Source organism: Vulpes lagopus, chromosome 20 (assembly GCF_018345385.1).
Source record: "Vulpes lagopus strain Blue_001 chromosome 20, ASM1834538v1, whole genome shotgun sequence".
NCBI classification, from domain to species: domain Eukaryota; kingdom Metazoa; phylum Chordata; class Mammalia; order Carnivora; family Canidae; genus Vulpes; species Vulpes lagopus.
In genome coordinates this window covers 1,321,033-1,348,633 of record NC_054843.1, presented here as the reverse complement: position 1 = coordinate 1,348,633, position 27,601 = coordinate 1,321,033, and the positions used below count along the sequence as shown (strand labels likewise).

The window sequence follows — 27,601 nt, the reverse complement described above, 5'->3', positions numbered from 1 at the left end:
TGAAATTTTATTAATTTATTTGATACACGTCATGGGGGAAACAATATAACCAATGGGATGTGATTTAATACCCCGATAAGTTCAAATATAAATAAATTTGTGCTGCTTCAATGAGATCGCCACTCTAAGTTTTAGAGGAAAACGCGCCTACCCTCGTAAGACCCAAGCAGCCCCTCCAGGTCTCGCCCACGAGGTGGGACACGCCCGCAGCGGGAGGCTGCCCCTCCGACGGGCCCGTGTCGCCGCCTGACCGGATCTATTACTTGAGCACGTGTATTAATCCGTTGGTGGGTGACATCGAGGAGCGCGGTAAGCCACGTCCCTGGAGGAGCCTGACGGGGAGACGTGGTTCGGGGGCTTCCACCCGACGGGCTCAGCCAGCGCCGTCTCCGCCGAGCGCCCTAACTCTCAGCAAACCTGGGGTTCATGACTGTGGTGGTGGCGCTCTTGAAAAGGGGGTTGTCCTGTGGGAAAGGCGGTGCGGCTCGTCAGCGGGGGGAGGAGCATCCAGGAGCGGGGGTGGCCTTCCCTGGGCAGACGGGGCACACGGCTGGACGGTACCCCCTGCCGCCCCCCCCCCCCCAGGGACAGCCACTCACGTTGTTCCACTGGGACTTGAGCTTCTCCTTCTCGAATCGCTTGAACTCGCGGAGGTCACTCAGGTGGGTGAGAGCCTTCCAGATGGCCAGCAGGAGGATGCCGATGAGCACAACTCCCGTCACGGTGCCGCCCACGATGGGGGCGACTTGGGGGCCCCCCACACACTCTGGGGCAAGGAGGAAGCGCACACAGGAGTGTCAGGCTGCCCCCCACCCCACCCCCGCTCACCTGGCCCCAGGTGTGCTCTGCCCCAGGTCACGGCCCAGCGCCCAGTGCACAGGGCTGTCCCACCTCCGTGCTCACCATCCGGGCCCCGGGACCCGGTGAGGCGTAGAGCCCCCTGGTTCACACGGAGAGCAACGGGCGCCCCAGATGCCGGGAGCCACGGCACAGCCGGAACCAGCCCCGAGCCTCCCGACGCGGCTGCCCCGGCTGGGACGGCAGCGGCCTGCTCACCAGAGCTCCCTTGAGGTAACCCTTGGTAGGACGGGGTGCCCGACGCCCCAACATCACCTCGGGCCCAGTTTGGGGATGATGACCCACCGGTGACAGTTTCCCAGGGACGCCCGTGTGGGGTCCTCACGCCCCCGCCTCCTCCTCCTCCTTCAGGGCCTTGGGCAGCGATGTGCCACCCCTCAGCCCCTGACCGGGGGACAGGGCCCTCACTCACCTGCCCCTGGACACCTGCCCCTGCCCCTGCCTCCTTGCCCCTGCCCCCTTGCCCCTGCCCCCGTCCCTGCCTCCCCGCCCCTGCCCCCTGCCCCTGCCCTCCTGCCCCTGCCCCCTGTCCCTGCCCCTCTGCCCCTGCCCCTGCCCCACTGCCCCCTGTCCCTGCCTTCCCACCCCTGCCTCCTGCCCCTGCCCCTGCCCTCCTGCACCTGCCCCCCTGCCCCCTGTCCCTGACTCCCTGCCCCTGCCTCCTGCCCCTGCCCCCTGCACCTGCCCTCCTGCACCTGCCCCCCTGGACCTAGACACCTTGCCCCCCTGCCCCCCTGCTCCCCTGCACCCCTAGCCTTGGACCCCCTGCCCCTGACCCCCTGCCCCTGGACCTCCTGCCCCTGGACCCCCTGCCCCTGACCCCCCAGCCCTGGACCCCCTGCCCCTGAACCCCCTGCCCCTGGACACCCTGCCCCTAACTCCCTGCCCCTGACTCCCTGTCCCTGCCACCCCCGCCCCTGCCTCCTGCCCCTGCCTCCTTGCCCCTGCCCTCCTGCATCTGCCTCTTGTCCCTATCTCCCTGCCCCTGCCCTCCTACACCTGCCCCCCTGCACCTAGACACCCTGCCACCTGCCCTTGGACACCCTGCCCCTGCCCCTCTATCCCTGACCCCCCACCCCTGGACACCCCGCTCCTGGACACCCTGTCCCTGAACCCCTGCCCCTGGACATTCCATCATCCTGGCCTTTCTGGAGGACCTTTGTGCCCTACGGAGGTTGAGCGACATGGCCCAGGCTGCACAAACTCAGACGTAATCCCAATCTGCCATCGAAGGAGCCCCACGAAGGCCGCCTCCCCCCCAAACCCCTGCCCCCTGCCAGGCCATGATCTGCAGCCCCAGACACAGGCTGTGAGCTCCAGGCGACACAGGGCCTGAGACCCCCGGCTTCCCGGGTTCCCCCTGTGGGGAGGGGAGCTGGGAGCAGGTCTCAGGGCTGCAGGGCCAGGGAATGGCTTGCCTGCACCGGGCGCCTTCCCCCGGGGGCTGGGCCTCCTGGGCTGCCAGGCCCTGAGCCCTCTGAGCGGGAAAGGGGAGTGCTGAGAGTCTGTGTGCCCTGCGTGCCCCTGAGTGCTGCTTGTCCAGAGCCCCGAAACCCATCCCACCGTGCATCTGTGCCCCCGAAGCCCCCGAAGCCCCAGCCCCCGGATGTGTCACTGTCACCGACCCAGCGTTCTCCTCAACACCGACTGACCCCACACAGCACCTGCCGGGGCCTGTGGGTCTCCCCTGCTCCTCCTGGTCCCATCCCGGGGTTCCATCCAAGGGCAGGCTGCGCCCGCGCCACCCCATGCTCCCGCCACGTCGCACATCGCTCTCCACGCCTGCGTCCCTGGGCTCACCCCGGCTGTCGTCCACGTGGATTTCATAGCTGTCCCAGCCGGCCCGCTGCCGCAGCGTGTAGGTGATCCAGCAGCCGTCCAGATCCCGCTCCTTGCACCTGCGCCCCTTCTCCGGGGGTTTGCTCAGCAGGCCCACGTTCCCACACTCCACGCTGCAGTTCCTCCCCGAGGGGCCCTGCTTGAACTTCAGGCACTGGGCGCAGGTGCTGCGGAGGGGCCGGCGCGGGGTGAGCACACGGGGACAGGCCTGCCAGGGACAGGCGGGGACAGGCCTGCCAGGCCGGGGGGGGGGGGCCGGGGGGGGGCCGGGGCTCGGTGGTGAGGGCCATGGGGGGGCAGGGGGAGGTACTCCTGGAGGAGGCGCGGGGGCGGGCGGAGGCAGGCACTCACATGTACCGGCCACAGGGCGACGGGCAGCCCAGGCAGTCCCCGCACAGCGGCGGCTGGTAGCCCCCGTCGCACACGCACACGTTGCAGCGACAGCGGCCGCGCCCGTTGCACTCGATGCCCTCCGTGCTCAGGCAGCCCTGGGTGGACTTCACGCACTGGCACGCCGAGCCCTCGTAGGCCGGCTCACACTTGCACTTGCCGCAGTCGCAGGAGCCCCGATCTGCGGGCGCCGGGCAGCCTCAGCCCCGCCCTCCGCCCGCGCCCAGTCCCGCCGCTCTCCCCCGTCCGCCTGTCCGCCTGACCCGTCTCCCTATCTGCCTGGCCCCATCTCCCTGTCCCCCTGTCCACTTGTCCCCCATCCCCCTGTCTGCCTGTCCACATGACCCCTGTCCCCCTGTCCGCCTGACCCCCTACCCCCATCCACCTGTCCACCTGTCCCCCTGTCTGCCTGACCCCCCATCTCCATGTTCACCTGTCCCCTGTCTCCCTGTCCACCTGTCCCCCTGTCTCCCTGTCCCCCTGTCCGCCTGACCCCCTACCCCCATCCGCCTGTGCACCTGTGCACCTGTCCCCCTGTCCGCCTGACCCCCCGTCTCCCTGTCCACCTGTCCCCCTGTCTGCCTGACCCCCCATCTCCATGTTCACCTGTCCCCCTGTCTCCCTGTCCCCCTGTCCGCCTGACCCCCTACCCCCATCCGCCTGTGCACCTGTCCCCCTGTCCGCCTGACCCCCTTCCCCCGTCCGCCTGTGCACCTGTCCCCCTGTCCGCCTGACCCCTATCTCCCTGTCCCCCTGTCTGCCTGTCCATCTGCCCATCCTCACTCACCCGTCCCTCTGGCCACACCACGCTCACCTTTACCCCCGCACACCTGCCCGTCATAGCGCTCGCAGTTGACATTGTCACACTCGCAGTAGCGCCCGAAGATCTTCTTGTTGGGAACGTCGCTCCTGTGGCACACGCACTGCCCGCAGAGGCAGTCCCCCAGCCCCGAGCAGATGAGAGAGCTGTTGTCCCTCCGACAGCTGCCCTCCAGCTCCTGGCTGCTGCGGCCGTGCGTCAGGCACTCGCAGTTCTTCCCGATGTAGCCAGCCTCACACCTGCGGCGGGAGCAGCCAGGCTCAGGTTCCCACGGTGACGTGGGCTGGCTGCCCCTCTGTCCGGCTCCCCTGGCCGCGCGGCGCACCTGCCCGCACCACCTCACCTGCAGATGCCACACTCCAGGGAGCCCTTGCCGCTGCAGAGGCCGCGGTCCTGGCCCATGTCCCGGCACTGGCACTCACACTGGGGGATGACGTGCACGGTCACTGTGTCCGTGAAGCCCAGTGCCCGGATGATAAACGACTGCTCCTGGATGCACTCCGTGGCCGTGACCTTCACCTGGAAGGTGATCTGTCGTGGAGAAGAGCCGGGCTCAGGCGAGGCTGGGCAGCGGGGCACCCTGCTCCCCCGTCCTGGCCCTGCGGCCTGGACCTGGGGGTTTGTCCAGGAGCCTGCCCTGGGCCCCGGGGTGGGGGGGGGGTGTGGACGGAAGCACGGGGATGGGAAGAACACCAGACCCTGGGCATTAATCCGGGACCTGATGTGGGAACAGAGAGGAGGACGTCTGGACCCCCAGAGTTTGGGGCACAGGAGGTGGGGGTGGCAGGCCCGAGCCCACTGCTCCCCACACCCATCATCTCTGGCTCAGCCTTAGGCTGGGGGGGCAGGGGGCCGCGTCAGGAATATTTTTAACAACCATATGTCAGAAAGGAGATTTAGGGGCTGCTCCTTGCATGTGGTTCGTGAAGATGCCAGAAACACAGAGATTTCAACGAATTGCTACAGAGGACATTCGGGTAGGACAGAAATATTGGGAAAAACGTGGAGGACGCAGGGACCCCTGGGTGGCTCAATGGTTTGGCACCACCTTCAGCCCAGGGTGTGATCCTGGAGCCCCGGGATCGAGTCCTGCATCGGGCTCCCTGCATGGAGCCTGCTTCTCCCTCTGCCTGTGTCTCTGCCTCTCTCTCTCTCTGTCTCTCATGAATAAATAAATAAAATCTTAAAAAAAAAAAAAACGTGGAGGACACAACCAGCCAGTCGTGAGACTGAATAAACTCCCGTGTGGGTCGCCCAGTGCGAGGGAGGGCTGTTTGAGTACGAATTTACACGCAACATTTAGCAAGGGACATATCTGAAGGAATTCCAAGGTCGTAATTAAAACTGCCACGCAAAGAACTAGTATTTTGCTGAATATTAGTTCACAGCCGTGAAAGGGAAAATTTTAATTTTTATGGTTATAATGAAATCAAAATACGATGGGAATAACTCCGCGCCTGTGTCTCATCATCTGCGTGGGCCATGCTTTCATATGTTTGTCAGGGGATCCCTGGGTGGCGCAGCGGTTTGGCGCCTGCCTTTGGCCCAGGGCGCGATCCTGGAGACCCGGGATCGAATCCCACATCGGGCTCCCGGTGCATGGAGCCCGCTTCTCCCTCTGCCTGTATCTCTGCCTCTCTCTCTCCCTCTGTGACTATCATAAATAAATAAAAAAATTTAAAAAAAAATTCATATGTTTGTCAAAAGAACAAAACGGGTGCGTAGCTGGCTCCGTCCGCGGAGCATCCGACTCGATCTCAGGGTCATGAGTTCCAGCCCCACCCTGGGTGTGGGGCCTACTTAAAAATAGATAAATAAAATAAAACACTTCTTAAAAAAGAAACAAAAAAACCCCAAACACAAAAATCAGGAAACGAGACCAAAGCAGTTCTGCGGAGGGCTGGGAAGGACTCCCCTTCCTTGTGGGGACGCGGCCCAGCACCGCCTCCAGGGGGCGCCGCCTCCCCCTCCGCGCTCCGTCTACACTGGGGGAGCCAGCCCTGCACCTGCTTGGCTCCTGACGCCTGACCCACAACCTCACAGAGGCTGCAGCTGACCGCCTTGGACGGAGTGGACCGGGGCCTGGATGGGCGGCCGACGCCGGCCCCTGGCCGCGGCTCGTCCCTGGGAGAGAACCTTCCGGAAGGTTGGGACAGGGTCTCACCGGGACGTTGATCTGGACACCGTCGCAGTCCCCTCTGGGCTGGTCCACCTGCGACACCCCGTTACTGCAGAAGGAGTCATAGGTGACCTTGAGGGTGCTGGGGGCCAGGCTGTGGTCCAGGAAGACCCTGGAGGACAGTTTCTGCGGGCAGAGCGGCTCGGGTCAGGGCCTTCCTCCCACCGTCCCCGCCCCTCCCGGCCGCCCCGGGGTGCCGGCCTCCCTCCCCCGGTCACCCGCCACGCAGAGCTGGGGAGGCGGCAGGTCCTGTGCCCCCTGCGGGCCGCGGCACAGCCCCCGGGACAGGCCAGCGAAGGGACCGATGGGAGCCCGACCGTCCCACCCACCACCACACGCCCAGTGCCTGGAGTGGGCCGGGGCTGGAGAAACTGCGTGTGGGGACGAGAGAGGGACAGAGACAGAGAGGGAGAGACAGAGACAGAGGGAGAGATGGAGGGAGAGATAGAGAGGGAGAGACAGAGGCAGAGAGAGAGAGAGAGAGGGAGAGACAGAGAGAGACAGAGACAGACAGAGAGACAGAGGGAGAGATAGAGAGGGAGAGACAGAGGCAGAGAGAGAGAGAGGGAGAGACAGAGAGAGACAGAGACAAAGGGAGAGAGGGAGGGAGAGATAGAGAGATAGAGAGGGAGAGAGACAGAGGCAGAGAGAGGGAGAGACAGAGACAAAGAGACAGAGAGGAAGAGACAGAGACAGAGGAAGAGACGGAGGGAGAGATAGAGAGGGAGAGATAAACAGAGGGAGAGACAGAGAGAGAGGGAGAGACCAAGGCAGAGACCAAGACAGAAGGGGAGTGACCAAGTCACCAAGAGACCAAGAGACCAAGTCAGAGGCGAACGGGCGTGCCGGTGTCGTGGCCGTGACGACAGACACCCAGGAGGGCCTGCCTCGGGGGTCTGGGGCGCACAGGACGCCCTCCACGGGGCTCTAGGTGAACCCGAGGGCACGGCCCATCTCGGGCGCTCTCCGCGGTGCCCGGGAGGCTGGTGCTCCTGCTCCGCGGGCGGCCGAGGCGAGGGTCGGGTGCGGCCCGGGCCCCACCACCCCAGGGGAGTGGCTGTCCTGCGGGGAGAGCCAGGCCCCGGTGTGCAGGAGGCACACCAGAGAGCGGGGCCCCTCTCCGCAGACCCGCCCCTGTTGACCGCAGGGGCCCCGGCCGAGCCCCAGCACTCACGTTGTAGGCGTTCTTGATGAGCTGGACCACGTTGCTGGAATCGTCCGACAGCTCCCCGACGGCTGACTTGGGGATGACCTCGGTGAGCTTCTGTTGGGCGAGGAGACCAGACCCGACTCAGCTGGCACCCGGGCCACCGAAGCCACAGCGTCCGCCGCTTCCCTAACAGCCCAGGGGGTTTCCTTCTTGCTCGGGAACCGGCCCAGGCCGCCCCGCGGCAGGTATCTCAGGGCCCGCGTGTGCTCAGCGACTCAGGACTTCCCTGCCGCACACGCTCCTCCTCAGGCGGCCCCAAGCCGCGGGCGCCCCTGGCCGTGAGCTGGGGAGCGACGTGCCTGGCCCCCAGTGCCCCCAGCATGTGGCTACGTCAGGTCCAGCCAAGGGCCCCGAGCCATAAGATGGGCCGACGCCGTCGGGGAGGGATGAGTTTTGAGCATTTTAACATGCTGGTGTGACTGAATGTTCAGGACGGCTGCGTCAGGCAGGCAGGGGACAACTGGCTGGCGGGCGGCTGGTCCCGCGGCCCCGTGCTGGGCAGCCTGCGGCCAGCCTCCAGGACACCTTGGTGCCCCCGCGTTCCCCTCACTCGGTCTTTCACAGGACTGATGGCTGGGTCACTTCTCTGCCACAAAGCGCCCCCTGTGACTTCCCAGATGGAGTCCAGGTACCTCCACGGGGCCTCCAGGGACCGTCACAGCCCAGCGCCAACCCCCCTGGCCTCCACCGCCCTCTCTCCTCCACCCCGGGTGAAGGACCCCATCATGGCTCTGGGAAGCTGGGCTCTTCTCCGCCCTGCCCCTCCGACCTGCTCTCCCCACCATGTGGGGACCCCAAGGATGGTCCCGCAAATGCTCTCCTTGCAGGCTCTGGGTCACCTCGATGACCCTCACACAGGAGCCCCAGGAAGGAGGCTCAGGAAGGGTAGGATCTGCCTAGGGAAGGTCCCTCTAGTGCGGGTTTAGGGTTCAAGGCTCCTGCTTCAGCTTCCCCTGCAGCAGTGCACCATCCCGGGGACCCGCTGTGCCCCGGAGCATGGCTGCCAACCCTGACCCGCCCATGCTCACAGCCAGAGCAGGTGGTGGCACTGGGTCATCAGCCCTGCACGGAGCCACCGGCCCCTGGTTCGGCAAGCTACTGCCACCCCCCCTGCTGTGGCCCCTCCCCTGTGCCTCCTGCAGGGTCCTGTCCTCTTTTGGAGTCTGGAAAACAGCGAGCAGGAGCTGCCCTGGGCGTTGGCACCTGCAGAGCACCCCTCTGCACCCCCCCCCAAGCGGCAGCAGGCCCCCCACGGCAGAAAGCAGGACTGGGGGGGGCCAGCAGGTGCCCCTGCAGCCTTCCGGGCCGGAGAGGCCGCCCCGCTCCACCCCAACCCGGCTCACGAGGCAGTGCCCCACGGGGCAGGAAGCACTGCCGAGCCAGGAGGATCCCCGCGCCCTGGGGGAAGGAACAGGAACAGCGATTCCGTGAAGTCAGGGCACACTGGGTTCCCGAAGCCGAGAAGGAAGCGCGGTCAGCGAGGGCGCGGGCTCCTGCGGGCAGGCGGGGCGCCTCGGGCGCTTGGCCCTGGGCACCTGACGCCCATGGAGCGCCTGGGTCCCCATGCGCGGGCCCGTGGGCCGAGAGCGGGGTGTGCAGGGCTTGGCCGCGTCGTCGCGCTCAGGGGAACACGGAGGCTAGCCACGGCTCCCCCCCGGGGACGTCCTTCCTCCTTCCCGTCAGAGCCCCCACCGCAGTGGCGCCCCCAGGCCCGTGCCCTCCTCCGGAGCTTGGCCCATGTCCACGCCGCGGGTACGCAGCCACTGACCTGCCCACGGCCCACCCTGCCGCCGGCACCCCGGCTCCACCCACCTCATAGGTCGTCACCATTCTCTTGGTCACCGCGAAGATGGGCTGGATGTTGCTTTCGGCCAGTTTGTGTGCCAGCTGGCCCACCGACGGGTAGTCCTGGGGGGAGAGGCCCGGTCAGACGGCCGGGGTCAGGGACGGAGCCCAGGGCTGCTCCACCAGGGCCGCGGCGGTGGGCCGCAGGCGGAGGCGAGCTCCTGTGCTGGGCGCTGACCCCTCCAGGCCCGAGGACACTGCCTGCCCCTGGACGGAGGGCCCCGGCCCCTGGGCTCCCTGGGCCGCCACCTCCCTGCTCCCCTGGGGCAGAGCCCCGGCCACCCCTCCCGGGGCCCGCACGGTCTGCTCCCTCCCAGGACGCGGGGCGCCACGCACAAATTCATTGCTCCTCTTGTACATGTTGTCCTCCAGGTGGCAGCGGCCGTCATTGGGGGTCAGGATGGCACCCAGCTTCCCGTCGCCCGCAAAGTGGAAGCCGTCGTCCGTGGCGAACACCAGCAGCCGAGTGACGTTGCGCCAGCCGATTTGCTCCTGAGAAGACGCCAGGTTAGGGGCCTCGGCGGGCAGGGCCTGGGGCGCCGCCCCAAGGCCCGGGCCGTCCCCGTGCCCCTGGCTCCTCCAGGACCCCGGCCGGGACGCGGGGTCCACGCTGTGGCTGCTCGAGGGCCGCCCATGCACACGGGCCAGATGCTGGGGGCTTGAGATGAAGCATAGACCCTCTGTGGCCATTCAGGCCAGGGACTGATCTTAAGGAAACGACCCTGGGAACGGAAGGAGCCGACTCACAGGCATGGCCACTGCCATGTGGAAACCCGGAAGGCACAAAAGGTGAGAGAAACTGAGGGGCTTGCAAGGGGACACAGGTGACCAGGGGACGCTAGCAACACGTGTGCCATGGACAGAGAGGTGGTACGATGTGCCCGGGGACCTGCACACGGGGGGATTGGAACCTGGTCTCTGAAGGTTTAAAACACGGTGCCATAAAAAATGAAAATAAATAATAATATAAAAAGTGGGGGCACCTGTGGGGTTCAGTCAGTTGAGCATCCGACTCTTGGTGTCAGCTCAGGTCGTGATCTCGGGGTCATGGGATGGAGCCCCCCCATAGGGACCATGTTCTGCTTGAGATTCTCTCTCTACCTCTGAGCTCTCTCCCTCTCTCTCTCCAATAAATAAATAAATCTTAAAAAACAGAAAACCTGGGCAGCCTGAGGGGCTCAGCAGTTTAGCAGCGCCTTTGGCCCAGGGCGTGACCCTGGGGTCCCGGGATCGAGTTCTGTGTCGGGCTCCCCGCATGGAGCCTGCTTCTCCCTCTGCCTGTGTCTCTGCCTCTCTCTCTCTCTGTCTCTCACGAGTAAATAAATAAAATCATTTAAAAAAAAAAGAAAAAAGAAAACCCAGGCTGTCATCCGTAGCCTGACAGGCCCCAATGCAGCGGGTGGAGGGGACCTGCCAGCACCGCCAGGCCAGCGAGGGGGCAGGGGGTGGGCACGGGGACGCCCCCTGCCCTGGGGGGCCAGCGGCGGGGGGACACCGTCCGGGAGCTGCGGGGGGATCACACCACTCGGTCGGCCCCCCTAGGCCGTTCGCGTAGGTTGAGGCGCCTCCGGGTTTGCTGGGTGCCGGTGGGAGAGCAGGGGGCGGGGGCTGAGTGGCAGGCCCCATGGGGCCCCGAGGCTCAGGCCGCGGGGTGCAGGGCAGGGGGCGGGGCGGAGCTGGGCCAGCTCAGGGCCCCAGGGCGTGGGGGGGGACCTCACCGGGCAGGCGGCGACCTGCATCATGGCATCCAGCCCGCCCTCGGGCGCGTCCAGGTTCCCCGAGATCAGCTGCTTCCCGACCTCCGTCTGGAACTGGTTGGAGTTGTTCGTGAGCTTCAGCACGTGTCTGAAGGCGAACGGCGCCTGGCACTCCTTCTCCTTGTTGGGGCACGGGTTCTTCAGCTTCTCGGGGTGCGTGTTGACGAAGGGGAGCACCGTCTTGTCCACGAAAGACCCGAAGCCTGAGGGGGGGCAGGATGAGCGTGGGGGCGGGGGGCACACTGCGGCGAGCCTCGGTTTCCCTGCCGCCCACCGGGGCAGGTGTGGGGTCCGCACGTGCCCACGTGCGTGAGTGTGACGGCACACGTGTGTGTGAGCATGCACGTGTGCGCATGCAGCGTGGGCCTGGGCGTGCAGCCCTGCACACGGAGACAGCGGCCGGGCAGACACAGGGAGGAAAGGCAGGTGTCCCCTGGCCTCACGCGCGGGTGCCGGGATGTGCGGGGGTGGGGGGGGCGGAATGCGCCCGTGGGTGTCAGCACCAAGGCCCCACCGGCACTCGGGCCGTGCAGGTTTGCTGCACTTCGGGCGGACACCGTGCAGGTCACACACTGCGGGGGGGAGGGGCGGTTCTCTAATTTTTAATAAAGAGCAACGTACGGCTTCGTGTTTGAGACACGACGGAAGAGAAGGACGGAGCAGGGAGGAAGCGGAGGGCTGCATGGCAGTGTCGGGGGGTGGTGGCTGGGGAGGCTGGGGTGGCCTGGAGGGGCTGGGGGGTTGCGGGTGGATGAGGGGTGGCTGGAGGTGGCCCAGGGGTGGCTGGGGGATGACCCAGTGGTGGCCGGGGGTGACCCAGGGGTGGCTGGCAGTGGCTGGGGGTAGCCAGGTATGGCCGGGGGGGTGACCCAGGCAGCACCCCCCACCCCACCGCCCTGCCCTGCGTGGCTCTGGGAGGCGCATGAGCGGCAGGCCCGCCTGGGACCCAAGGGTTGCCTCACCGATGCGGCCGGACTCGGTGATTTCGTTGAGCGCCCGCAGCAGGTCGCCCCCCAGCTTCTTGACGTTGATGAGGTCGTCCAGCATGGAGTAGGACAGATCCATCAGGTAGTACAGGTCGATGGGGTAGCCCTTGGCCCGCCGGAAGGTCACATTGAAGGCAGCCGCCTGACCTGCGGGCAGACGGGGCGAGCGTGAAGGCATCTCCCAGGCCCCGACCTGCCCTCCGCGGGCCCCGAGGTCTCATCACCGCCCCCTCCTCTGAGGCCTGTGGACACGACACCGGGCTCCTGGCTAGACTCGAACTAGGAGACGGAACCTTCCGGACCTACTCATACCACTGAGTCCTTGTTCACGGAGCACTGTTGCCGTGCACGGGCACCTGGCTGCCCGCACCAGCCCTGCTCCATCCCCGGCACCCGGCACCCCCCAGCCAGACGCAGGCCCCTGTCCCAGCCTCAGCGTAGCAGGTGCTCAGCAAACACGTGACGGGAGGGTGAACGATGGAGGGAGGGGCGCCTGGTCGTCTCTCCGTCTGTGCCGCCTGCCGGGTGCACCAGGGGGGCAGTGCTCACCCAGCCCCACCCTGGCCAGTCCGCCCCGTGGTCCTGCTCCTCCCACCAGGCCCGCCTCCCCCAAGGACTCCTCCTGGAGCACTGACGGGGCTCTGCCGTCAAGTCAGTCTGAGCAACAGTGACTTCGACGTTGCTCAGGCCCCCTGGCTACAGGACTCATCAGGGCTTTTACTCTGCCAAGAGCCCCTGACGGTGTGAGACGAGGCTAGAAGAGTTCCTCCTCCCCTTTGGAAAGGACACAGAGCCAAGGCACAGAGCCGCCGATGGTGGGCGTGGGGGGTCCTCCCGCAGGCGGAGGGCAGGGGCCACGCTCCCTTGGCCGAGTGTCCAACAGTCTCTAGGTCTCCGGGGCTCGCCTGCCTTGCTGCCCGACCTGGCCACCGGACGCCTGGACCATCACCCAGCCCTGGCGCCCAGAGCCACCAACACGCAGATGCCACTGACCCCGGCCGAGGCCAAGCCTACCTGGTCTCAGGTAGAGCGTCACTTTCTGCGGGGACAGCTGCTGCCGGCCGCCCTTCTTGTCCTCCTGGATCTCGGCCAGGCTCTGAGGGTCCATGATGTCGTCAGCCGCACATCCTTTCAGCAGCAGCTGCTCTCGGGTGTCACAGCGAATGGAGTCGGGCTCCCCTAGCCCAGTGAAGTTCTGGGGGGTGGGGGGGTCAGGGGTCAAGAGGAGGGCAGAGGCAGGGTGGGGGCTGCACTGTGGGTGCCGCACGAGAGCGGCCCTTGGGGTCACTTGAGGAGGCGGCCCCTCCTCCGTCGCACCTGGGATTGGGGACAGGTGTCCGGGTGGGGAGGGGTGGGGGTGGGAGGTCGGGCAGCTGGGTGGGAGGAGGACACCCGCCCTCTGACGGCCTCTCCCTGAGGCTGTGGGTCACCCCAGATGATGGAAGGACCAAGGTGTCCAGGCCCCGGCTGCCCCTGGGGTCGCTCAGCAGCTCCAGGCTCTGCCGGGGCACCTGGCCAGGAGTGACCGGGGTGGCTGGGCCTTTAGTAGCAGAGGTGCCCTCCGGAGAGGAGGCAGGTGCCGCCCGGGGGCTCCAGCACACAGGCCGACCTCTGGGCCAAGCCCTGGGCTGTTGGGAGAGGCGGGCAGGGTCCTGGATTGGGGCAGCGTCCTCATAAAGGCCCCTGGGCTCTGAGAGGACGCGGCGGGAGCAGGGGCCCTCTTCCGTGGATCCTGACGCCAGGCCAAGGAAGGGCACGCTCAGGGACCCGGACACGTCTCTCTGCCCCCTTTCTCAGGGGGGCCCAGGAAGGGGCAGGTGGCCATGCCAGAGGCTGGTTAGGTGCGGCCCACCGCGGCGCCCAGAGGGTGGGCACTTCCCGAGCCTCCCGTCTCCCCGGGGACCTCTGTCACTGCTCGCAGGACCCGAGGAACAAAGCGAGCCCCCCGGGAACAAAGGCCTACGCTGCAGCCCGCATTCGCGTGGAAGCTAACGAGCCTCACCCTATTTCCAAGGAATCTAACGAGCTCTGTCGCGGGGAATGGGGAACTCCAACCTGCCGGGGACGTTTCACCCCCGGGGCTGTGGCCACACCGTGTCCAAGGGGGGAGACCACACCCGGCACCCCACTTCCTTGTAGGTGCTTGTGGCCAGGGCGTGGGCCGGCCGCTCTGAAGCCCCTGCCGCGTCGGGCGGGACCGAGAAAAGGAGGAAACGTGTTGCGGGGGCCGGAGCCCGGCTTCTCCTGAAAGGGAGGCCGGAGCCTGCGGAGAACCGCCAGATTCCCCGGCGGGGGCGGGGACGATTCTGGGCCTGGGGCATGTCACTACTCGATGGGGTGAGCACTGGGTCTTATATCATATGTTGGCAAATTGAACTTAAATTTAAAAAATGTAAAAAAAAAAAAAGAAAGAAAGGAAAAAAGTGCTCAGAAAATGGACGCGGAGGTGTGCCTGCTGGACAGAGACGGGGGAGGTGGATGAAGTCCTCCTTACACCAGGAGCCACAGGGGAGTGCACGCGCTGGACGCCCCCACGGTGCAGCCCTCGCCGGACTGGTTGGGGTGCCCCCCCGCCCCTGGGCGCTAATGTCACGGGGTGAAGCTTCACAAGAAGCAGGCCTCCTGGCCATGTGCATCACCCACAAGTCACGTATTAACCGCAAAGAGCTAATGGTGACATGGCGGTGGAGGCGACGCCCCTCGGCTGGGGGCTCTCACCAGCATCACCAGTGTGGGGACAGAGGCACGTCGTGAGCCCCGTGCGGGGCACCTGCCCAAACACACGCCCTGGACCCAGGGAGAGCGAGCGCCGGGCCTCCTAGTGGCCGCTGCTCTGAGCCCCTCGGAAGTGCCGGGCGGGGGCGGGGTGCGTGACCCAGAGCTGAGGGGCTCCCGGTTCCGGGGGACTGAAGGGCCAGGACACCTGCTCCCGGGTGTGATCCTGGGTCATCACACAGCCCAGGGCAAGCGCGATCGAGGGCATCATGGGCACAGCTGGGAACGTTTGCGTAGGGCGTGCAGACGTGAGCAGGTGCCGTGGCCACGGTCCAGTCCCGGAGGAGCGTGTGGTGGGTGTCGGGGCGGGGGGCAGGGCCCTGGGCTTGAGACAGATGCTTGAAGTAATGAGGGACAAAGGGGCTTCAGGTCTGCAGTCTACCCTCAGTGCGTGCATGCGTCTCCGGCCCGTCCTGCAGCGTCAGAACCTCAGGGACCCCCAGGGCGGGAAGGCACGGTCGGGACAGGGGCACAGGGGGAGGGGGCCGTGGGGGGTGCCTGGGGCTTCTCTCCAGGAGGTGGATGGGCCGGGACAGGAGGGTCACGGCCGCTGCGTGAGAAGCACAAAGGTCCCGTGTGGAGCCTCCCACACCTCGTCCCCGTGCTCTCACTTCCTGACAACCTCCTCACGTCCTGTGGTCCCCGCTCAGGGCTCCTGCCTGGGCAGGGGGCACACGGCCGGGTGGCCCCAGGCTGCACTGGGGTGGGGCCGAGTCTGTCTGTCTGTCTGTCTGTCTCTCAGCCCCCAGGCTGCTCGTGTCCCCCCCGGAAACAGAGTGGTGGTCCTCCTGGTGCCCAGTTCCAGAGGCAGAGGGAGGGCGCGGGGACAGGAATGGGGACGGGAACGCGGGACGGGCAGGACGGGCGCGAGGTCCCGGGGGGGGGGGGCGGCTCTTACCAGCTTCTGGCACCAGGCGCAGCCGGGCCCCGACTCCACACAGTCCCGGCACGTGCTGACTTTGTACTTGGTGCACTCCTGGCAGGACGCTGGCGGCAGGAGGAGGCGGCTCTGTGAGAGGTGGCCCGACGCGGGCCGACCCTACGCGGCGCTGCTGATGGATGGGGGCAGGGAAGCCCCACACACGGGGTGGTGGAGAAGGAGGGTCCCCAGGAGGCCCGGGTTGGGGCAGAGCTGCCCTGGGGGGCAGGACAGGGGGCAGGTCTGCTCTCCCCGCCCCAGGACGTGGTGGGCTGTGTCGTGCGGAGCTGCCCACGCGGGACTCACCGGCCCAGAGGAAGAGCAGACCCTCCAGGGTGAGCAGCAGGGCGCTGTGGCGCAGCATGTCCTGGGGAGGGAGGGGGCTCAGCGACCGCCTTGGACCCTGGGCTGGCTGCCGGCAGGTGCAGAGCTGGGAGGCCCGGCCATGCTGCGTGGGTGCAGGCCACGCCCCCCACGGCCTTGCCGCAGGAGAGGAGGCCCGAGGGGTTAGGGCCCTGCCGGGGACCCCGGGACCCCTGCCCAGCACACGCACAGCACGCGCACAGCACACACAGGGTGCACACGCTCTGGGTCAGGGCTGCGGCCGTCCCACGCCTGGGTCCCCAGTGAACCGGGCACGAGGACTGGAGCGCCTCCCAGGTGCCAGGCCTGAGCTGGGCGCTGGGGAGGCTGAGGCCTGGCGTTCAGGGCCTTGCTCTGGTTCCTCAGGGCGGACAGGGCGCCCTCTGACCCACGGCCCGCGGGGCTCGGGCCACATGGGCAGCACCACCCCCCTGGGGCCCCGGCCCCGCCCTCGGAACGCCTGCCTCTGCGCCCCCGGGGGCCCTGGGAGAACCAGCCTGCAGCCTGGGGCTCCTGCGCCTGGAAGCCCTGCGCGGCCTCACGCTCCGTCTCTTTGGAGGTGACCCTGCTCCCTGGGCCCCACCAAGATCGTAATCAGGACCCAGAAATGTCAAAACAGAACCCTCCATCCTTCCCGTTCGGGGTCAAAAGCAGAAGCCACATGGTGCCGTGGCTTCCTGGGTCAGAGCCGTGGCCGGATGGGCCGGGGAGGCAGTTTGGGTGCCGTCCAGGCCCCGCACGTTTATGAGAGAAAGCCCCTTGTCGCCCGCCGTGGGCACGTGGGGCTCAGGCCAGGCTGGCTCCAGCCTTCCCTGCTGCATCCAGGTCCCTCCGAGGTTCCGCAGCCGATTGCTCACACTGCCTCGGGTGTGCCCACCGACCTGGGTGCTGCCCCAGGCACCCTGGGCCCCCGGAGCTCCAGCAGGGCGAGCGGCTACCCCAGCCCCGCCTGGCTCTCCGGCAGCCACAGACCAGACCCCCAAACAGTCACAGCAGCCGGCACGGAAGCTCTTCGGGCCGTCACGTGAGAGCTGAGGCCCAAGCTGCGGCCAGGTGTGGGCCTGGGTGCCAAGGCCCCCACGAGAGGGGACAGCCGCGGTCACGGCGACACCGCCCAGGCCGAGATGGCCTGGCTCTGACCCTGGGAGGGTGGGCGGGGGCTGGTGGCAGCCCTGTCCCCAAGCGCTCCTTGCCCCTGGAGCCCCCCAGCCCCGCGGGGGCAGGATGCCAGGACACACGGGGGCTCTGGGAGCTCAGAGGGAGGCTGGCCGAGCCTCAGGAGGTGGGGGTCGCCATGCACAGGCCGCGGGAGACCCCGCCACGGGGGCCCCCCTGGGCAGAGTCCCGCAGCCCAGCCCTCCAGCAGCACAGGGGCTGCCCGCGGAGCCTGGGTCCCTCTGGGTGCAGCGGGGTGCGTAGGCCTACCCGCTCCGGTGGTTGCCTGGCTTGGAGTGCCGCAGCACCTGTCCCCATGGGCACTGGACCCGGAAGGACCCTGGCACGAGAGCAGGAGGGCACGTGGGGTCCAGGCGGAGCTGAGCGAGGAGGAGGAGGAGGGGGGGCAAGGGCCCCGGGTCCAGCCGGTGCCGCTCAGGCCCTCCCGCTGCCCTGCCACCGAGGTGGGGCACCCCACTCTACCAGCCCTTCCACCTCGTCTCCCTGGAGAGAAGGGTGGGCCCCTCACGGGGACCCGGGTGCTTGAGAAACCCAGGGTCCTCCCGGCCGAGAGGACTTTGCGACACAGCCACCCTTGCATGATCCTGCCTGCCAGGAGGATCCTGGCGCAACCTGAGTGTGACCGCGGGAAGTCGCGGGTCTGGGAGTCTCCTGTGGGGTGGCTTCCCGGAGCCCCAAGACCTGGGCCTGGTGCTCCCCTGTCCCCGGCCCGAGCAGCACCCACAGCGTGGATATGGAGGACCAAGGCCACCTTCGGGAGGATCAGCTCTTTACAGCCAGGCTCGGAGAGCCCAGCGAGTCCCCCCCCACACCACACACACCATATTTGGTGAAAGACAAGAAAAAGAGGAAACCTTAGCAAGAAAACACTTTGGGCGGCCTGCAGAGTCAGGATGGCAAGGGTGTCACATCAGGCTTCCTGTCACCGATGAAGAGATGCTGACCAAGGGAACCCCTGAGGACCCGCTGGACGATCCTGCAGGAACTCACAACTGCGGTAGCGCGAACGCTTCCCGGGAGGCCAGAAGCCACCTTAGCTTCGCATAGTGTGACCTCCGGGGTCCTGTGGCTTCAGCCACGAAAATCCCTTTAGGAATTTGATTTCTCTCGGGGCCCCTGAGGGGCTCAGTGGTTGAGCATCTGCCTTGGGCTCAGATCGTGACCCCGGGGTCCTGGGATCGAGTCCTGCACCGGGCTCCCTGCATGGAGCCTGCTTCTCCCTCTGCCTGGGTCTCTGTCTCTCTCTTTCTCTCTCTCTCATGGATAAATAAGTAAAATCTTTAAAAAAGAAAAAGAAAACAAAAGAAATTTCCTTTCTCTCTACTCTCCCCACGCTCCCACAATCCCCAGCAGCTCTTCCCGCCCACGGTCCCGTCCCTGGGCTTTCATAAAACCACCTTTTTGCACCAAAGATGCCTCAAGAATTCTTTCTTCACCGTTGGCTCCCGACCCACCTTACAACAAAAGTCGGAGATTTTGCAAAAGTGCAACCCCTGAGCTAGGCCACTGGAGAGCCCCACTGGAGACCCACTGTGCCTCCAGGCCACTGGGTCTGAGAACCAGTCCACGCGGCTGACGGGGGCTCCCCGCATCGGGTGCCGGGGCGGGGTGGGGGCGGGAGGTGCTGCCTGGAAAGTTCACAGGTGGGAGGAGGTGGGGGCGGTGGGTGATGTGATGCGCACCGGGTGTGACCTGCAACTGATGAATCACCGAATTTCAGAACCCCTGGAACAAACACAAAAGGGAGGCAGGGGACCCCCCACACACACCTGCATTCACCCCAGGAGCTTGGGGGATTCAAATGTATTTGACGGAGAAAACAAGCAAATGTCTGCGACGGCTCCCAAACAGGCACCGGTCAGCCTCTTTGCACCAAAAGAGAGAACGTGGAGATGGGGTCACTTCTGTTTCCCACACGAGCCCCCAGACCTGGACAGAAGCTGCGGTCGGAGCAGGAGCTCGGAGGCCGCAGACGGGCCCTGGAGGCCAGAGGAGGCGCGACACGCGTCCTTGCCCTTGTAGCCCCCCAGCCCCGTGGGGGCAGGATGCCTGGACACACGGGGGCTCTAGGAGCTTGGCAGGAGGCTGGACAAGCCTCAGGGGGCCGGGGCTGCCATGCACAGGCTGCATGCGACACGTGTGTCCTCAGGGCACCAGCCCCACCACCGCGCCACTGTGGGAAGTCCAGGAGCAGAGGCCTCCCGAGGGCCGCAGCGTCTGGCCACAGGAAAACGGCGACACGTCCTCCCACGTACTCATTAGAAGATGTGAACGCTCTGCTGCTGGGCACGTCTCAGGTCAGGGGGTCCACGGGGTACTTGCAGACAGCATCCTCGGCCCCGTGCTCAGCGGCCTCACGGGGCATGAAGCCCGCCACCCTGTGTGCTCCCCTGCGACAAGGACGGAGGGGACCCTGCGGGCGCAGGGCCCGGGTGCAGGAGGCGGGGACGCACCTGCGGGGCACGTCGTAAGGCGGAAGATGAAACGGAAGCTAAAGCAGAACCTGTCCCCCTGGCAGCAGCGGGCGAGCCGTGTCAAAGGCCCAGCCGCTCTGGGAGGACAGGTCACGACGGCGGCGGGGAGCAGGCCGCGTGCCCGTGGGCGAGTCAGAGGCCCTGAGCGGGTGGCGCAGCAGCCTTGGAAGGTGATGGGCGGGTGGGGGGGCTCCCCAGGAAGGGGCCCCTTCCCACCAGAGGCCCACGCGCGCTCCGTGTGGGGAACAGCGTGATGGAAGGACCGGGAGGATGTGCACCTGCAGGTCGGGAGAGCTTCTGAGCATAAAAAGGAAGGGAGAAAATATCACCAAGAAGCTACCAAGAATTGGTCCAAAAGAACACCTTCCGGGCGCCAGAGACGGCGTTTCAGGAGCCCAGCCGGGGCAAGAGGGTGATGGTGGCCTCGTGGCCGAGGGTCCAGGAGTGGGAAACCGGGAGGTGGCACCCGGAGGAGGCAGTGGGTGCACGGGGTCCGGGGTACCCGGGGCACCTGGCCCCAGACGTCAGGGCTCCGGTCCAGCATCAGCTGGAAAATGTGTCTCCCCTGGGAGCACCCGCTCCGCCGTGGGCCCCGCACGGTGGAGAGAGTGAGAGAGCGACCCACCGACCCCGGGTCGCCCCTTCCTATCTGGGTTGCCCCCCTGGGGGTCCCGCGGAGGCCGGGTCTGCTGGCTGCCCGCTCCCCGAGCCCCAGAAGTGGTGCCGAACTACACGTGTGATTGTGGAGTCACTTGGGGCTTGAACCACCAGTCAGGCCCCGTCCCCCCAGGAGCACGCAGTCCCCCAGGGAGCGGGCTGCAGATGAGGCCTGTGCTGCGCTCAGCACTCCCGGCCCCGGGACAGCTCGGTGGCGCCCAGAGTTGGCGCCGGGCCTCCCCGTGCTTGGGGCAGCAGGGAGCAATCCCTGAGGGTGGGGGGCGGAGGCCCAGCCTCCCCGAGATGCCCCCTCGGACCCCGCCCCGGCCTCTGCGGAGCCAGCTCCCCACCCGCTCGCGGATGCACTTGCCAGCTCCCCAGCGCGGTGACAGCCGGCAGAGTGGTCCCCGGTCACCTGGACGTCAGGCGTCCACACAGAGGCCTCGCGCCTGCACAGGATGTGGGACCGAGCCCAGGGCCCGGCCACTGCTGCCAGAACCTTCCTTGAGGACGTGGGGCAAGGGGGTGGCTCCTCCCCGCCCCCTCGGGGTCCCAGGCATCCTCAAAGGAGCAGTGCTCAGGGCTCCAGTGGGTGTGCAAGGCAGGCTCTCAGCCCTGGGTGGGGGGAGGACAGGGCGCCAGGGGGAGGTGACCCCGGGGGACTGCGGGTGAGGTGCCGCCGGCTGGAATCCAGGCGGACCCAGGGTCCAGGCCCCCCACTCCCCGGAGCCTGGGTGGGACGCTGAGTCACACACCAGACACCTGCCCCTGAAACTCAGCTCCCAGGTGACACCTTCCCAGCCCCAGCTCACGACCCTCTGAAAGTCCAAGAGAAGAGGTGGACCCCACCCGAATGCACTCGCACGCCTACACGACCCCCACAGCACTCACATGTGCACACGCACAACACACACTCGCACACCCCACATGCCTGTGCGTACCTCACACACTCACAAACCTACACATCCCACATACTCAAATCTTCACGTAAACACACCTTTACATATTTGCACACATGTTCACATGCTCACACACAACACACACTCACACACACAGGCTCCGTGGGAGGCTGGACCACCGCTGCCAACTTTGGAGGCCTCTTCGAGCAGGAAGAGAGGCAGGCTGGGGCCCCAGACTCCCCGCACAGCCCCGGTTCCACCTGCTGCGGCTCCTCTGGGGGTCTCACCTGCCCCCAGCCGCCCTCTGGCTCACATCAGGGGCTCGCCAGGGACCTTAGGCCCAGCGGCTGAGGCTGAAGGTCTGGCCCGTCCTCCTGCCATGCTACCTCCTGCCCTCCGTGACGGATGTTCCCAGTGCTCCGTGTGGCTCTGCCCGCGGTGGGCACGGCGCTCACCCCCCCACCAGATCTCAGGAAGGGGGAGGCCTGGCGTGGACCGGCCCCAGGTGGGTACCAGGGACCAGGCTACAGGGTCCTCTCCAAGGCTGGGCCACTCCCCGGGGAAACCATTCCCCTCCAGGAGAAGAAGCTGGACACAGAGGAGCCCCTGTGCACTCACCCCGCTGATGCCAGTGACCTCGGTGGGCGTCCGGGCTGGGCAGGGAAGGGGCGTCTGCTCCGCTCTTCACCAGGCTGGGCTGCTGCGCGGTTGAGAAACAGGCCGGTGAGCCCTACTGGTGAGGGCACGGTGCTTCCTGTTCTGAAGAAGCTGCTCCAAAGCTGCTTCAGAGGAAGTAGTTACATGTGGCTGATTGCACACCACAAGTGTCCCGTCAGACCCCAGCCCTGCACTCTGCACCGGCTCCCGCCTTCAGGTGTCCAGGGAGGGCCACACAAGCAGACAAGGGGCTTGCCATTCGTCACACACCTTCGGCGAGCAGAATGCAAGAGGGAGGGATGAGCAGTGTGGCCCAGGTACTATGGTGGGCGCAAGGATTCACCCCCATGGGCGGAGGTGGCCGTGCCCTGCAGCACGGAGGACCACGGACTTGCACCTTGGGACAGGGGACCGGCCTGCAGACTGCACATGCAGGAGAGGCAGGTGCCTCCATCAGGGGCCGGGAGTTAGGATTTCGGCCACGGGGATGAAAAGCATGACAGGAACTGAGGAGCAGAATGGTGAGCAGGGCAGGAGCAGCCCCAGCACAGAGGTTAGAAGAGGCAAGACAGGTGCAGGAGCATGATGCCCACACCCATCAGCCCGCCGGGCCTGGGAGCAAGACCTGTGCACAAGGAGGAGCAGAAGGTCCAGGAGAAGCTGCAGGTCCCACAGAAGGGCTGGGGCAGCAGGCCACATGCCCTCGGGACGCTCCTGATGCCCTCGCAGGACAGAGCAGATAGCATGAGAGGGTGCCGCGAGGTGCGGGGGATTCGGGTGGGGGACGGGGGTGGTTAGGTCCACACAGAAACAAAACCGGGCATCTCCAGATGAACCAGGATGCAGACCCCTAGCTCCCTGCACTGTGCGCGAAGGATGCTCTCCAGCAGGAGGCAGGCAGACACACGGGCAGACGCACACATCCAACGGGGACACGAGGGTGCGCGACACAGAGGTGAGCAAGGATGTAAGCAGAAATGACCAAGCCTATGTAACTGTAGGTTTTAAAAATAGAGGTAAAAATATGAAGAATCTGAAACAAAAATAATAGGAGACCAGGGGAGCACACTGCTGTTCCTGACGCTCGTCGATGGACGTTTTAAGAGGAGGTATTTGATATTATATGTAAGAACAGAGAGTCTTCTTAAGAATTTAAATAGGATATATGCATCTAAAAAAAAGAAAATTTGACAAATCTTGTTTTAAAAAAGGGAAGAAGAAATAGAATGAATAAGAAAGGATTGTAAATTAAAAACATACAATAAGATATCAGGAATGACCACATTTCTAAAGATTTTATTTATTTATGAGAAAGAGAGAGGGGGGGTGCACGAGTTGGGGGACGGGCAGGGGAGAGGGAGAGAGAACCCCAAGCAGACTCCCCCACTGAGTCCTGAGCCTGACGCAGGGCTCGATCTCATGACCCCAAGACCATGACCTGAGCCGAACACAAGAGTCAGACACTTAACCGACTGAACCACCCAGGTGCCCCAGGAATGATTTCAAATGTTCTAGAATATTCCAGAAGTTCAGGAATCACAGCACCTAGGAGTGGGTTGCCATCTCCCTCTTCAAATAAACAATTCTCACATTGAGTTTTAAAAATAAAGAGACAGGACAAGATCCCATTAAATGCTCTCTTCATGGGAATCTGTTCATTATGGAATGATTCCAGAGAATAACGAAGAAAGGTAGACTGAGACTGTCCCCAAGTCACCCCCACTGGCGGCTCATGAGATAAAGCAGTGACTGTCACCGGCCCCGACACCACAGAGACAGATACCGCGTACTGTGCACATGCCTTTTTTGGAGCTGTCTGGGTGAAACAGTATAAATTTAGACACTGATAAATTAAGTACAGCAATTGCTACTGCCGAACCCAACTCAGACCAAGACTTTAGATCTAACTAACAGGTTGTAGGAAGAACAGGGGACAGAGGGACGTGTTAATGACACCACAGGGATGCAAGCGCCAAGACCCCAAACTGCGAGAGATAGAAGAGGGAGGGAGAAGACATGGCCCAGGAACCCGTAGATTAAAGGATTTGGGAGAAAAATCAACCGATCACGATGCATGGATCTGCTATATTAAGAAATTACTGCTGGGGCGCCTGGGTGGCTCAGTCGGATAAGCATGTGACTCTTGGTTTCAGCTCAAGTTGTGATGTTGGGGTCTTAGGGTCGAGCCCCTCGTTGGGCTCCACGCTCAGCACAGAGCCTGCTTGAGATTCCCTCTCCCTCTGCCCCTCCACCCCCTGTGTTCACTCGCTCCCTCTCAAACAAATAAATCTTTTTTTTTTTAATTACTGTTACTTTTTTTAGGTGTGATAAAGATTTTGTGATTGTATGAAAGCGTTGTCGCCTTTGAGAGTGACGCGTTGAAATGTCTACAGATGACGTGATACGATGCGCTGGGTGTGCTGCCAAACGATGAGGAATGGGGTCGGATGATGGAGGAAGGGTGGTGAAATAAAGGGGACGTTCACCTTCTCATGCACGGGGTGTGGGCTCCCGGGGGAGCTCTATCTTAACATCTACCCGAGGTCAAAATGACTCAGCAAAAGCTCAAAGCATGGACTCTGCTTCTGCCCGGAGCACACACTGTACGTGTCTGCTTTGTTAAAAAAAAAAAAACAACCAGAAAGGAGCATTCCAAGTATTAAGGTAAGAAAAACAAAAAGCCCTCCCTGACCCCCCCTAAGATTAAAGTCACACAGCCTCGCCCACCCCAAGAACATAAGATAAAGTCTGTAGCTTTCTGGAATGTCCTTCGTCACCATGGTCGGTAATTCTATGAGAAACCCTACATAACGGCGCCGGCCACCCCTTCCCCAAGCACAGTCTTCCCTGTGGGCTCTGCGGGGCCCGGGCAGTTGGCCTCATGGGGCTCCAGTAAAAACTCTCTTCTTTTCTCTTTCAAAGTTTTAAGACATTTTGCTCATTTGGGGACAACAGTGGGTGAGAGCATAAATAAAACAAGAGCGGCCGGGAGCTGAAGATTGGTGAAGCGAATATTGAGGACGTATGGACTCACGGAACTGTTCTCTCGATTTTCCGTAGTATAAAAGGTTTTTTTGTTTGTTTGTTTGTTTGTTTTTTTGTTGTTTTTCACTGCAAAGAGAAGTGTAAAGTTGCTTACGGGGGATACTTTCAGTTTTACATGATGAGAAAGTTTTGGAAATTGCACACAATGTGGAAGTGACGTCTGAACCGGGCACTTAAAAATGGGAAGGGTGGTCAGAGTTAAATTGATGTTGTGTGGGTTTTTTGTTTGTTTGTTTGTTTACCACAATTAAAAAGAAAAAAGGGCAAAAAAAAATGCTACCTGTTAGATAAACTGTTAAAATAGAGGACTAGAAGACAAACGTAGTATGTGCTGGGAAATACTCACAATTATGTAGAAATGATGATATCGAAAGGTCTGATTCAAGGAGCACCGGGCGGTTTAGTCAGTGACGCCTTCGACTCCTGATTTCAGCTCAGGTCATGATCTCAGGGAGCCTGCGGAAGATTCTCTCTCTCCCTCAGCCCCTCGTCCTCCTCTTCCTCCCTGAAAAAAAAAAAAAAGTAGAACTCAAGGCAAAAAACACGTTAAATGCTCAAGGAACGATGGAGGTCATAGAATTCATAATCCACAAGGAAAGCTGAGCTGTCGCAGGTCTTTCTATGCTGCACAAAACGGCTACAAAAATACGTAGAACAAAAACTGACAGCCCCGTTAGCAGGTGGCCCCGGCCACGACCGCGGTCTTCACGGTGCTTCTCAGACGGAACAGAAAGGCCAGTGAGGCCTGTAGAGAATCTGAGGAATGTGACCCCTTCTCTCCAACCCACAAACGGATCATCTATTAAGCCACCAGGGAAATCTCGACATGTTCTAAAGTACAAACGTCCGAAGGAGGCCAAATCCATGGACACAGTGGGAGAAAAGGAGCAGTTAACCAAAGGGTGACGTTAAGGAAATACCCGGAGTCCCGAGAAACCGGCAGCAAACCGAATGCAGACTCGGGAGTTGCCCTGTGGGACGTTCACACGGTGGCATGAAAACCAGCAATTTAAGTGTTTTCTGCGGAGCTGTGTGTATCTGCAAGTCACCTCCCGATGTCGACGCTGAGGTTCTTGAGCGCAGGGCTTGCAGAAGGACGTGTGGTGTGATAGCACGCGGCCCACGCGATGCAGGAGACAGCCACGCACTCATGAGTCCCCAGCTCAGGACAGTGGTCACCTCTGAAGGCACAGGGGACAGAGGACTCCTCGGAGAGGAGCACAGAGGTCTTTAACTTTAAAATTTTAAGGGCGAAACATTCTGGGCAAAGTAAAAGGCAAAATGTTAAGATCGGACGGACGAGGATGGCGGGTATGTGGGTGTTGGTGATGCTGGTCTTCACACTTTCCTGTAGTCTTGAGCTATTTTATTTTAAAAAAGGAACAACAGGGAGTGACTACAAATGAGCAAGAGGACTGTGTGAGGTCATGGAAATGTGCTAAAGCTGGGCTGTGGTGAGGATTTCACAACTCTGTAAATTTGCTAAAATCATTCAATGCTATACTTAAAATCCGTGAGTATTGGCATGTAAATTCTACCTTAATGAACTTGTAAGAAATGAAACAAAATGGAGACCATTTGGCAGGGAAAAGGAGCCACCAGCAGCTTCGAGCCCCAGCTGAGGCCAAGCAAGCAGACTCCACTCCATCTCTACCACTGATCCCAACACAGAGTGAAATAGAGCAATTTTCTGAAAGATCAGGGTGAGAAGTCAAAACCTGATGAAAGGTTGATATGGGGGGAATGTTCTGTCCCCCCCCAAGACCCCAGGCTTAGTTCAAGGTAGCCAGCACCCCAGATGAGCATGGTGCACGTGGCCAAGAGAAGCCCCCACTTTCTGGACGTTGGGCTGGGAAGGGATGCCCTGATGGGTGGAGACAAGGGGTGCTGGCGAAACCCTCAGTCAGGAAGCCAGCTGATAAATTAAGATTTTATTTATTTATTTATTTATTTATTTATTTATTTATGAGAGACACAGAGAGAGAGGCAGAGACCCAGGCAGAGGGAGAAGCAGGCTCCATGCAGGGAGCCCGACGTGGGACTTGATCCCAGGACTGCAGGGTCACGACCTGGGCCAAAGGCAGATGCTCCACTGCTGAGCCACCCAGGCGTCCCCAGCTAATAAATTAAAATGCAGCGCTAAAAACACTTATGCGACCTGAAAGATCAAAACAAAAAACAACAGGGGAGGGAAATGAAAATGGAAAACAGAGAACAAACAAAACTTTAAACAACAGACCTAAATCCAACCATTTCAAATAATTACATTAGTTGTAAATGGTCTAAACCCGCTGGTTGCGAGGCAAATGTCTTCAGGTGACAAAATAGACCCGCAGACGTCGGAGAGAACTGAAGTCCCACCCGACACATCCTGTAGCCTCGTGGAATTAAAACCAGGAAATAAGCAGCAGAGAGGCCTAGAGAAAGCTCCGCGGAGACACACTTCTGGATAATCCGTGGGTCAAATGGAGGCCTCCAGGCAAATTAGAAAATGTTGAAGGGGTGGACTGAAGTGCTGCGAATCACACCTCCAGGAAGCCGAAGGTACAGCAGTGCCCGAGCGAGTCCGGGGCGTCACACGCGCGTACTAGGACGTCAGCACCATGAGTGAGTCCCAAGCCTTATGCCAAGTGGGGGAAGCCCGGGGGCCGCACGAAAGCCAGCGGCGCGGAGACGGGGGCCGCCAGGAAGGCAGACACCCCAACCAAGTGAGATAGCACTTCGCACGGGCGCAGGTTTGGAGGGGCCGTGA

The 27,601-nt window shown here is 63.0% G+C and overlaps 1 protein-coding gene across 5 annotated transcripts; it reads right to left on the bottom strand.

Moving 5' to 3' along the window:
* On the bottom strand, positions 1 to 25,589 carry ITGB2 (integrin subunit beta 2). Of its 5 annotated transcripts, none has more exons than XM_041734915.1 (18): positions 25,196 to 25,589; positions 21,766 to 21,847; positions 17,367 to 17,436; positions 15,885 to 15,945; positions 15,558 to 15,646; positions 12,899 to 13,079; positions 11,861 to 12,031; positions 10,860 to 11,101; positions 9,478 to 9,633; positions 9,109 to 9,204; positions 7,261 to 7,350; positions 6,072 to 6,212; positions 4,251 to 4,438; positions 3,902 to 4,146; positions 3,049 to 3,268; positions 2,659 to 2,864; positions 600 to 766; positions 1 to 464 (listed from the first exon to the last, which is right to left on the bottom strand). In XM_041734915.1, the coding sequence occupies exons 3-18, from the start codon at positions 17,412 to 17,414 to the stop codon at positions 402 to 404; spliced, it is 2,364 nt and encodes a 787-aa protein (XP_041590849.1). In that variant the 5' UTR covers positions 17,415 to 17,436; positions 21,766 to 21,847; positions 25,196 to 25,589; the 3' UTR covers positions 1 to 401. The 5 variants fall into 5 exon arrangements, with proteins under 5 accessions (XP_041590849.1, XP_041590850.1, XP_041590851.1 ...); XM_041734916.1 differs by having other exon boundaries at positions 21,766 to 21,844; XM_041734917.1 differs by lacking the exon at positions 17,367 to 17,436.
* Positions 25,590 to 27,601: the final 2,012 nt, after the last annotated feature.